This window comes from Scomber scombrus, chromosome 11 (assembly GCF_963691925.1).
Source record: "Scomber scombrus chromosome 11, fScoSco1.1, whole genome shotgun sequence".
NCBI lineage: Eukaryota > Metazoa > Chordata > Actinopteri > Scombriformes > Scombridae > Scomber > Scomber scombrus.
In genome coordinates this window covers 13,386,168-13,398,044 of record NC_084980.1, presented here as the reverse complement: position 1 = coordinate 13,398,044, position 11,877 = coordinate 13,386,168, and the positions used below count along the sequence as shown (strand labels likewise).

Genomic DNA, 11,877 nt, shown 5'->3' with positions numbered 1-11,877 from the left:
TTTCTCGCTCGCAGACACACACAGTGTTCTCTCCTCTCTTTATCTTCTAATCTTTCTTGTTGGGGTCGTTTAATTTTAGAGAGATGGTTTTCTGGTGGAAAAACCTATATAGTAAATACCCCTTTATAGGTGTCTGCTGCGCTAAATTTGTTCACCTAGGATCCATGAGCTATTTTGTTCTCTTGATATGGATGGCTGGCTTACAATAGCCTGCTGCACTGAACAGAACCACAGTACAGTGTGTGTTTTGGTGGTGTACCTCAATACTGGAGGGCAGAGTACAATGCCCAAACTGTGCATGTGTCATGTTACCCCAGTGTGTGGGTGTGTGTATTGTGACAGCTGGCTATGCCGTACTGGAAATATACTCTTGGATCTAACCCTAACAATCATCAACCCCTCCACCCTCCACCCCCCTCCTCCAACCCTTCCTTTAAACCTCACCCTGAGCCCTGACTTCTGCTAGGAAACGCATACATTCATACACACACACGGGCTGAGTGCCAGCAACCCCATCAAGTAGTGTCCATGTGCATCAGATTAGTAATCACAGCTTTGTCTTGGACGCTGCAGGGCAAACACACACACTGATGGATTCTAGACCTCCTCGCTCCCTGTTACTCCTCGTGGGGGTGTTTATGATTTCTGCCAAAGGTAGGAACACTGGTTGCTGCCAGGTTGACGCAGACCTTTCAGCAAAGCCATACCAAACTGTGACAGATTCAGTAATGAATAATTACTATTAAAACAGCAAAGATATACTTTTTGTTTTGAAGATATTTTTACATTATTGTACTTCATTATTTGGCAGGGAGTGTACACAGTTGTTACGCTGTACAATACTCATGATGTGTTTTTAAATGTTGTACAGTCTAGTGTTAGTCTGTGTAAAATTCATAATCAGTTACACTTGTTTTACCTGAAGGACCATCAGGTGTTTGTTGTGATATTTAATACAGAAGATTTGAAGTTACTGTAATATTAGACACCACCCAAATGCTGGAAACATTTGTTTGTGGTTGGTAAATTTTAGGTAAATTACTCATGGCTATTGAGTGAGAGAAGTGGCACTCCTATGATTTTGTATTGTATGTTCACCAAGTTATAAGGCGACTGAGAGAGAATGGCCAAAATTGAGGCAGCATAGGCAGAGATAGACATTTTGTGTCTATTATGAGTCAAAGTCAAGAAATACCAGATTTACCAATAATACCAGTGAAATTTGATAGCGTCTTTAATTACCCCCTCACCCCCACCTGCTTCCTAAATGCCCATGTCTTTCGAATCCCACACCCTCACCAATTTATAATGCAGGTTTCTGTTCAAATTACAAGACCACACCAAGATACAGAAGATAAGATTAGATAAGAAGATTATTAAGAAAATAAAAAATATATACATGTTAACTGAAATCAGTGTTATTTTTGTCTTAATTTTTTCTTGCTCTAACCTGTGTGGTTTGTCTGCAGCCTCAGCAGTCAACCTTGAGGGGGAACTTTTCAAGGATTTGATGAAAGGTTACAATAAGAATGTCCCACCCATGGAGAAGAGTGGGGATATCATTCAGGTCGACATCAAGATGACGCTCACCAACCTCATCTCCCTGGTGAATGAGGTTTTGTTTGTAATTATTGATTAGTGCCAGAGACTACATGTGTTTTTTAATTATTAAATGAATGAACATCTCTATACAGAATGAAAAGGAAGAGGCCCTGACAACAAGCGTTTGGATAGAAATGGTAACCAAACACACACCGCTTCTAATGGATTTTATTGCCGCTCTTATGATTATTTTTACATCACTTTATGCCACAGTGTATTTGCAAGACTTGGTTAAAAGTCAAACCCCAAATCATTTCTGTTTCTGTAGCAATGGTGTGACTACAGACTCAGATGGGACCAACCACCCAGGTCAGCTTTGTATGGGAACATCACATCTGAGATGCGTATCCCGTCTAAGAGCATATGGCTACCTGACATCATACTGGAGAACAAGTGAGTGCATTAACCTTCACATTTTAATTCAACATTTGATTCAATGGCAGCTAGCAGTTCCTTCTTGAGAAAGTTATACTGAAACACTGAATAATCATTATCACTAATGCCAATATGAAGTTTACAAAAAGATTATTTTTAAAAAGCAAAGAAAGAACCTAAAACTTTAGCTTATTCAGTAATAAGTACATAATGTACAGTATATGAGAATGTGTTTATGTGTGAGCTCTAATACACAAAAATACACAAATTTCACTTTCTCTCTGTTCTCACCTGTGCACAGTGTGGATGGACAGTTCGAGGTAGCACTTTACTGCAATGCACTGGTGTCTCCTAACGGTTGTGTATACTGGTTGCCTCCTGCCATCTACCGCAGCTCTTGTTCCATCAAAATCAACTACTTTCCCTTTGACTGGCAGAACTGCACCATGGTGTTTCGGTGAGTAGAGATGAGATTTGCTGTGAGTTGATGACATGTGGGCCTCCCTTCAGACAATTCCTGGATGCCTATGGGATCATGATTATGTTATTTGATCCCACAGACACTCAACAGCTGAGCCAGGATAGTTTGATGTTGCTGTTTGACAATACTTTAGACTACACTAAATACATGAAAAGGTCTGTTTGAAGCCATTTATTTGTTTCTAACTCTGGGAATGTGGGAAAAACAGTAACATTCTCACAAACTGAACCTCTAAACTATCTTTGCGATCAAATCACACACATTTAGGATTTTCTACATTATCTCTTTTAATAACTGATATAATATATTCTTCATACATACTCTTTATTTAGGACGAAGGATATGGACATTTTATATGTCGTCATATATCTTATCACAGATTGTAAACATTTCAATCTAGAAAAAAAGTTTGTATTTTACCTCAAAATATGTAATAATTTAGATTTTTTTCATGTTGATACCTTTGAGGACACAGAGGTCACATTCTTGCTGCCTTTGACAGCTATACCCATGGAGAGCCATAAATTACACACGGTGTATTTTAAAGGCTGATTCAGATACTTCTTTAAGACTAAGAATTTTTAAAATTTGACAAATTTTAGCAAGGAAATAATAATTTCATTTCATTCAGGAGAGACAAGTGAATGATGCAAAAAGCAGTTGTTTATATATAAATTATATTGATAATTAGATATTGTCCTTGGCGCTTAGACTCTACAGGGAGATTTTGAGTTGAGGGACTTAAATCCTGAGCAGCAGCAAGATGGATCACTCCATGGAGTCCAGACACTGTTGGTGGTCGTGGCTGATGACACCTGCTGAGACTGATCAGGCTGATGAGGTTGATGAAGTGATGCACTGATGAATCTGGAAAGACTGGGCGGTGACTGGGAGGGGGTGGGGTGTGCAGTACAGCACCAAGAAAGCACCAAAGCAGTGAGGGAGAAAACATTTAAAAAGACAGCTGTAATATAATAGGCTGACAATAAATCAATCAATCAATCAATCTTTATTTGTATAGTGCCAAATCACAACAAAGTCATCTCAAGGCACTTTACAAATAGAGCAGGTCTAAACCGTACTCTTCAGGTTTCATTTTAAAGAAACTCAACATTCCCACATGAGCAAGCATGCTTTTTTCTTGCCACAGTGGCAAGAAAAAACTCCCTTTTAACAGGAAGAAACCTCAGGCAGAACCAGGTTTAAAGTGGGCGGCCATCTGCCTCGACCGGTTGGGGTAGAGAGGAGAGAGAGGAAGGAGAGAGAGGCATATTGAAAATCAACATTGAAGCTAGTAGGTCCGGGACTGGAATCTGTCATCCGGATGTCTACAGGCCCAGATTACCTGTGAGATGAGAAAGCACAGACAACTCCGGGGAAGAAGTTTAGGTTATTGAATGCATTAGGAGTACATGAATGTTAGTGGATATAGATGGATGGATAGAGAGAGAGAGAGAGAGGAGGACAGAGGAGCTCAGTGCATCATGGGAGTCCCCCGGCAGTCTAAGCCTATAGCAGCATAAACTAGGAGCTGGTCCAGGACAAGCCTGGCCGGCCCTAATTATAAGCTTTATCAAAAAAAGAACGTTTTAAGCCTACTCTTAAACGTAGAGAGGGTGCCTGCCCCCCGGACCGAATCTGGGAGATGTTTCAATAGGAGAGGAGCCTGATAAATGAAGGCTATGCCTCCCATTCTGCTTTTAGAGATACTAGGAACCACAAGTAGGCCTGGTAGGTACATAAGGTACTATAAACTCTTTAAGATATGATGGAGCCTGATCATTAAGAACTTTGAAAGTGAGGAGAAGTATTTTAAATTCAATTCTAGATTTTACGGGAAGCCAATGCAGTGAAGCCAAAATGGGAGTAATGTGATCTCTCTTTCTAGTTTTTGTCGGAACACGTGCAGCTGCATTCTGGACCAGCTGGAGAGTCTTTAGAGACTTGTTAGGACAGCCTGATAATAATGAATTACAATAATCCAGCCTAGAAGTAACAAATGCATGGACTAGTTTTTCAGCATTATTTTGAGAGAGGATGTGTCTGATTTTTGCAATATTACGCAGATGAAAAAAGGCAGCCCTTCAAATTTGTTTTATATGGGAACAATAAAGGCGTGTCACTGTGCTATTGGCTAGATGTCCCCAACTGATGTGAACAGCTGACCTCTTAATTGATGCCCCAGGAAATGACAGCAAGGAAATTATGAATGAGTTGTGAGAAGGACAAAAGGGTTGAGAAATAAAACTACAGACGTGAGCATGAAAAAGATGGTCTTCCTGACTGAACTTTTGCAAAGCTTCATTATGATACAGGGATTAAGTGTTTCAGATTTATACCCTGGTGGTGTAGAGAAGGTTTCGAAACAGAAGTTACATCATAATGTAGCCGAATAAAATATAATCAAACTGTTAAATCAAAGAGTCAAATGAAATAAACAATACACAGACATTTGTCACAAAAGATTCTCAAATAAATTAATGTTCACTTTTTTCATCAATCAATGTGATTTAAAAAAAACAAAAAAAAAAACCTTTATTATAATGGATATAAGATAATTTTTTATGAGTACACAGACCTTTTGTTGGCGGTTTGTCAAATGTCTAAGGGGGAGGGGTTACTCCTTAGAAATTTAGACTGATGGCCTCAGTATTTGTAAAATCCTGGCTACAGCCCTTTTTGTTCACATGTCAGTTTATATTTAAGTAGAATCCAGTGTTTCCAAGCCAGACACAATTGTCCCATTTATGGTCTCTTTTCACATTGCTGTCGTGTAAAATGGAATAGATGGTTGTGTTTGTTGTGGTGACAGACCCTCGATCTTCTCCTTGTGTGCAGCTCCCAGACTTACAATGCCAATGAGATTGAACTTGTTCTAAAAGAGGAGGATAACCACACATTGGAGTGGGTGGATATTGATCCTGAGGCTTTCACAGGTACAACAGTCTAATTGCAACATTTTTAGATATTAGACCATTGTACACAGCATAAAACCATCTAAAGTGCAATAAAATGTTCTTAGACAATGAAAGCAGAATGAAATATTTGATTATGTTGTTTCTAGAGAATGGAGAGTGGGTCATCAAACACAGGCCGGCTAAGAAAGTGATCAACAATCAGTACACTAAAGATGAACGGGAGTACCAGGAGGTGGTCTTCTTCCTCATCATCCAGAGAAAGCCCCTCTTCTACATCATCAATATCATTGCTCCCTGTGTGCTCTTCTCTTCCCTTGGTCTGCTTGTTTACTTCTTACCTGCCAAAGGTCTTTTTTCCTTTCTTTGTAGCTGTATATGCCAAATCATTTCTTGGTCACACCTCTGTCTCATCAACATTATCTATAGCAGAATTACAGAGATTACAAGTGATTTGTATCTGTTTTCATTGACGCAAAATCTCACCTCTCTGCTGACTGAATATTGTTTCGTGTTTTGCAGCTGGTGGTCAGAAGTGCACCATGTCTATTGCCATTCTTCTCGGCCAGACTGTGTTCCTTCTCCTTATCGCTAAGAAAGTTCCAGAGACTTCAAAGGCTGTGCCACTTATTGGAAAGTAAGTCTGTGTGTGTCATTCCACTGTAAGACTTCAATTCAGAGGTCAAATTATTTCACCTTACATATATAATAAAGTTCAACCTCGACTGCAGGTATCTGATGTTTGCGATGTCATTCGCCACCATGGTAGTGATGAACTGTGTGATTGTTCTCAACGTATCCCTGAGAACCCCAAACACTCACATATTGACAGACAAAGTCAGAAAGGTGAGACTTCTTAAGCTCTTGAATGACAATACTGTGAAGTCAACATAGGCTTATTAGAAACTGAATTACCTTTTGACCCTGTGACGTGTCCAGGTCCTTCTAAACATCCTACCTCGACTGCTGAGGATGCAAATGCGGCCCTGGAAACCAAACAATGACAACACTTCAGAAACTGACAGGAATGGTGTGTTCCTGGTCCCCTGCCGACGCCGCAGCTCCATGACACTCATCAACAAGGCGGAGGAATATGCAACGAAAACAGCTCGGACTGAACTCATGTTTGCCAGGCTCAAAGACAGAAATGGATTGATGAAATCAGTATTGGAGAAGCTACGTGAGTATTGGATTTGTGGAGTTTGTATATGTTTAAATGCAATTCAGAGAATATTCATGAGCACATGAGTCTGTTGTTTGCTTTTCATCCAGATGAGGGGCTGGTTGAGGGTACGGCTGAGCAGCTCTGTACCAGTCTGGCAAAGGCCTCTCCAGAATTGAGGCAATGTGTGGCTTCGTGTAAACATATAGCTGAAACTGCAAGGCATCAGAACGACTTCCAAAATGTAAGTTTGACATTTGCACATTTGATTGTGCACTCCATTTTTAAAAATGTATGTGTAAACTTAAAATTGATAACATCTAATACAATAATATGACATTTTTCTTCAAAACCAGGAGAATGAAGAGTGGTTCCTAGTCGCCCGGGTGATTGACAGGGTTTGTTTTATTGTCATGGCTTTGGTCTTTTTTATCGGCACAATCGGGATCTTCCTAATGGGCCATTTCAACCAGCCTCCCTCCTCGCCTTTCTTTGGTGATCCCAAAAAGTACCTGCCTTCAATGTACAATCTCACGGATCTAACTGAGAGTGGAATAGGAGCGGACCTCCTTGGGTGAACCACAACAAAATCACCAGATTTTGTACCTGTAACCAAGTTGGAATCTGACTGACAGCGTCGGTCAGTGATCTCCAGTAATGACTGGGACACCGAAAGAATGCAGAGGATAAGGCTGTTTGTATTTTCTGCATTGGTGTCACTTGCTGATGTGGGTCTGTGAACCATCAAAGAAGCCCTGTACATGATGATTGTGGATCCACTGTACAGTTGTGGATGGCATGCATGATCCATAATGCTGCATACTGGTGTCAGCTGTGACTGATTGTTGAGTTTGTACAATATATTTGCTGCATATAATGCTGGATAACAAAAAGCTGTCTGTTATCAGCTCAGTGTTTGCAATAAGTAAGTAAGGAGACAGGTAAACAATAAACAACTGATGTAACTTGAAGGCAAGTGTTCTGAATGAATGTTTTTATCAATGAAAGTACTGGAATCATGCAGTTACACAGCTGACTATCTCAGAAATTTCTTAATCCTGTGTTTGACACCTTTTTCGGTGAGAAACAGAAAGTATTAACCCCCCCCCCCCCCCCACCCACCCACCCACCTCCAATCAGGCTTCCCACTAAACACAGATCCACTGCACTGCCCCCCACCTCTAGAAGCAGGATTTCAATTACATGGCTGAGTGGTGCCTTTCTACCCCAACAAAAGGCAGATCCGGCTGGTTGGGATGGCAACAGAGTCAGGGGGTGAGACAGAGCCAGGGGCAGGAGTGGGAGTGAGATCTCCAGACGCACACACTCACAAAGCCAAACTTTACTTAACTTTACTTTAGGGGTAAGGAGGTTGGTGTTTAACCCCTCCTGATCTTGAAAACCAATGACTGGTCTCCTCCTTCTCAAAGTTAGATTATCTCAGACTGTAGATGCCTGGAGGTCCATTGATGGTAAGGAAAACACTTTAATACTCTATTGTGCTATTTTATGTCAGAATGCTCTGTTATGTATAAGACAAGGTAAGGTATGATAAGGTAGAGCACAATTTTGAACAAAATGCAATTATCATGAAACGTTTTTGAAGTGTTTTTAGAGAATGTTTTCCTTGAACATTCTGACTAGTAGTAAAATTTTAAAGTATATCCTTTGACACACAGGAAGCAAGTGGAGTCAAATATGGACCAGTGTAATGTGCTCTACTTTCTTGGTGTTAGTGAGAACTCGTCTGGATGAGCTGCAACTCTCTGATTGATTTTTTGTTGAGACCCATGAAGACACCACTGCAATAGTAAAAATAAACATGTGAACTAGTTTTTCTGCATATTGACTGATAAAAACCTTTTGATTCTTCCTATAATTATGAGGTGGTAGTAAGCGTACTTTAGGATTGTCGTTATGTGGTTGTTAAAATTTAAGTCCAAAACCAAACCGAGATTTCTAGCACTGACATTTAGTCTTTCCGCTTTCGACCAAACACCATTATTTCAGTCTTCTCTAGTTCAGCTCTAAGAAGTTCTTGCAAATCCATTCGATTATTTGTTTAGTGCACTTATTTAGCTGTTGTACGGGACTGTAGTCATATGGTGACACTGTTATGTAAAGTTATGTGTCATCGGCACAAGTATGGTAGGAGATGTTGTAATGTTCCATAATCTGAGTAAGAGGGAGCATGTAGATTTTTAACAAAAGGGGGGAAAGAATGGACCCTTATGGAAGTCCACAGGTGATTTTTTTTTCTCTCAGACTTATAATCTGTTATAGATACAATAGATACAAAGTAGTCCCTAATATGATTTAACCCAGTTTAGCATGGTGCCAAATAGTACTACTAATTTTTCTAGTCTGAGGGGGGATGGTTCAGGAAAATATTAACCAATAGAGCACCTGGCATAAACTGGAACTTCGGGACAATTAAAATAATAATTTATTCATTCATTCATTAGAGGGTCGTGGGGGAGCTAGAGCAATCTCAGCTGAAATATTATACCCAATTCAAGTTAATTAAGACATAAAGAAGTTATGTCTGACCCAGATCTCATACACACCTGACGCACAGTATTAAGTATATTAGCTTGTCTAATTTACTCAACTGAGGCTGAAATATTTTCAGTTTTACACCATGTCAGCAGTGACCAATCAACCTCTTCCCGTTGGTCAACTGGAGCGAGAGAAGCACATCCAGATGATCTTCAGAGCTTTCCAGAACAGGTGCGGGCCTTCATGTGAGAGTCACACTCACTCACCTGGACCCAAACCTGGCGAAACAGCACCTGTCTGGGCATCGGCTGAGCAGCTGTCAGGTCCTGCTCCTGGAATGAAGATGGAAAATGGCCACATGGAGCCACCAGGAAAACCGAACAAGCCAGAGGTGGAGGAGCTGTGTCTTGAAGGTCCAGAGGGATCAGACTCTTTGACTGTGCTGGATACAGTCAGCCAGATTCATATCACTGCCAGACCAGAGTTGCAAGGTCTGCAGAAATAAGTGCTTGTTATTTTTTGTTGTTGTTGGGGGCGGGGGTAATTGTGTGTTTCTGTATGTCTGTTTCAAGTGAATAATGCTTCCACATTGTAGGGCCACAGTGTGTTCCCAGGAGGATCTACAGCATTGCCACAGGAGCCAGCAGTTCACAGTTCCTTGTGGCAGTGGAAGGTACCAGTGCCTGTTCAGTAGCATTAACCAAGAATAATTATAGCATCTGTATTCATGTTAGTCATTTACTGTTATTCATGGTATCTCTTGATCTTTCCCTCCCATCAGAGAGCTCTTGTGTGTGCCTCCAGTGTTGCGGTCCAGCGCGGGCCTGCTCCTTGCAGGGTTATGACTGTCAGGGCCGCCAAGTCTTCCACTTTGAAAGACCGCTCAGAGTGGACGCCTGTTGCTTTGGTTGCTGCCTTATGGAGCTGAGAGCCTACACACCTCAAAAGCATCTTATTGGCACTGTATACCAGAGGTAGGCCAAACTATTGTATTTGTGTTGATATTAACTGAGCCAAATTTAAAGGCCCTGAAGACACATCATTACATAAAAGATAAATTTTTCTGCCAATGTTAGACCTGTTTTTGTTATCTTGTATGAGACATTTGTGTCTATGTTGTTTTTGTCTGTGCCTCTCTAGTCTGAAATTGGGGGGCTCAGTTAGAAAAATGTGATGTCATGTCCAGTGCACCAATCAGGATTTAACTAAAATCTCATATGACAGAACCTAAAGAAGATTTGCTCAGTTTTTCAATGTAATAAAGAATAGCTAAGATGTTTTCTTCCCCTAATTTTAAATGTTGCTTATTTAGTCATGAATATTTTATTTTAAAGAGGAATACTTAAAAAAAAAAAAATATTAAAAATGTTTTATTTAGGGGGCTTTGACCAAAATTAAGTCTCACTAGCAAAGAGTATGTTGACAGCATCCAGAATAACAGGTACACTGAACAAAGGGTTGTAATTTTTCTTCATTTTTTGGTATTTGGGTGAAGTAACCCTTTAACACTTTAAAACCTTTAATCAGATTCCTATAACAGCAATCGAAATACTTTACATTCTCAGACTGAACAACTTGTCATCTGAGCCTTTTTCCATGTCACTCCAAGCATCTGCCCACCCTGAACCATCATATATGCCTGTCTTTAAATAGCAGCGAGGGCCTTTAGTGTCCCACGCAACCACAGTGCAGTCTAAACCTGGGAGGGTTATTGCACAAAACAGCTGTTTGCATGGAGCCACACTGACAGTTATGTACTAGACTGGAAGCAAAGGAATGCGGCATCCTTCCTAATGGGAATGTTGGCTAATGAAAGGAATGGCAGCACCCTGTCTTCTGCAGTCAAAATACTTCCTTCTTCAACTGGCCTAAATCTGACTCCAGGACTTACTGGGGAGCTATTGTGTGCCAAATTGTGTGTTTTCCTGAAGTAACACGTCCAATTAAGACTGACCTGGCAGAGGTTTCACTGACCAGAGATCTATGTGGTATAAATATTTTCTCAGTTGTGCTAGATAAAGCCTGCCCTAGTTTGAACTCCTCTGACACCAAGTAAACAATAGTTTTCCTGCTGCAGAATCATGACAGCCGAAAATGTGATCAACCAAGCATCAAGGCTGGGCTGCGCCAGTGTGTGAAGTGCTTTCCAGTGTATGCCAGGTTGCTTATTGCATGATTACGTAAGGAGATCTGTAAAGTTGCTGAGTGTTGTTTTTTTTTTCAGGTGGAGCATGTTCACCCCCCTCCTGGAAGTGTGGGATTCAAAGGGAGCATCTGCCATCAGGATCCAGGGTTCCTGCTGCCCATGCCGCTGTTTCTCCAACCAGCAATTCCAGGTAATATTTATACAACCCATAATGTCTATATACCCGGATTTTCCAGCAGAGATTTCAAACAGTATTTTCTAAATTTACACCAGATTGTCTCTAATATTGGTGAGAAAATTGGCACAATATGGAAGAAATGGCCTGGCTTCAATGACGAACATAACATGGACCATGAATATTTTGGATTAGAGGGTGAGTGGAAACACTGTCCTGATGCATTTTTAACTTCAGTAATGCAAGCATTTGCGGCACCAGCAGTTGTTATGCACTTTATTCCCATTTCAAATAAGTAATATAATCTGTGAATCTATTTCAATCTTCCAGTGCCACCAAGTCTGGAATCACAAACCAAACTGTTGCTGCTGGCAGCCACGTTCTTAATAGTAAGCATTTGTATTTCTTTTGACACTGTTGTGGAAAAATTATTTGTTACAATTAAAAAATTGTTATCTTTATCTCCACAGGATCATATGTTCTTTGAAATGAGTTGATCAATGAAAACAACTGATCATTAGT

General features: G+C 40.4%; 2 protein-coding genes across 2 annotated transcripts; both read left to right on the top strand.

Annotated features, from left to right (window-relative positions):
* The first annotated feature begins 590 nt into the window (after positions 1–590).
* On the top strand, positions 591–7,113 carry chrng (cholinergic receptor, nicotinic, gamma). Its single transcript, XM_062429237.1, has 12 exons — positions 591–654; positions 1,470–1,606; positions 1,695–1,739; positions 1,871–1,995; positions 2,279–2,434; positions 5,297–5,394; positions 5,523–5,723; positions 5,896–6,010; positions 6,105–6,219; positions 6,313–6,553; positions 6,646–6,779; positions 6,892–7,113. The coding sequence occupies exons 1-12, from the start codon at positions 591–593 to the stop codon at positions 7,111–7,113; spliced, it is 1,653 nt and encodes a 550-aa protein (XP_062285221.1).
* Positions 7,114–9,176: 2,063 nt separating this feature from the next.
* On the top strand, positions 9,177–11,852 carry LOC133990827 (phospholipid scramblase 1). Its single transcript, XM_062429234.1, has 7 exons — positions 9,177–9,525; positions 9,630–9,707; positions 9,816–10,008; positions 11,259–11,370; positions 11,454–11,553; positions 11,686–11,744; positions 11,826–11,852. The coding sequence occupies exons 1-7, from the start codon at positions 9,177–9,179 to the stop codon at positions 11,850–11,852; spliced, it is 918 nt and encodes a 305-aa protein (XP_062285218.1).
* The last annotated feature ends 25 nt before the right edge of the window (positions 11,853–11,877 follow it).

What these genes read in the sequence shown, in the direction of transcription:
- LOC133990827 (XM_062429234.1), top strand. Translation starts at nt 9,177, where the DNA reads ATGTCAGCAGTGACCAATCAACCTCTTCCCGTTGGTCAACTGGAGCGA. An exon ending in GTTCCTTGTGGCAGTGGAAG is followed by an intron (nt 9,708 to 9,815) that starts GTACCAGTGCCT and finishes CCCTCCCATCAG; the next exon opens with AGAGCTCTTGTGTGTGCCTC. An exon ending in TGAATATTTTGGATTAGAGG is followed by an intron (nt 11,554 to 11,685) that starts GTGAGTGGAAAC and finishes TCAATCTTCCAG; the next exon opens with TGCCACCAAGTCTGGAATCA.
- chrng (XM_062429237.1), top strand. Translation starts at nt 591, where the DNA reads ATGGATTCTAGACCTCCTCGCTCCCTGTTACTCCTCGTGGGGGTGTTT. An exon ending in TGACAGACAAAGTCAGAAAG is followed by an intron (nt 6,220 to 6,312) that starts GTGAGACTTCTT and finishes TGACGTGTCCAG; the next exon opens with GTCCTTCTAAACATCCTACC. An exon ending in ATCAGTATTGGAGAAGCTAC is followed by an intron (nt 6,554 to 6,645) that starts GTGAGTATTGGA and finishes CTTTTCATCCAG; the next exon opens with ATGAGGGGCTGGTTGAGGGT.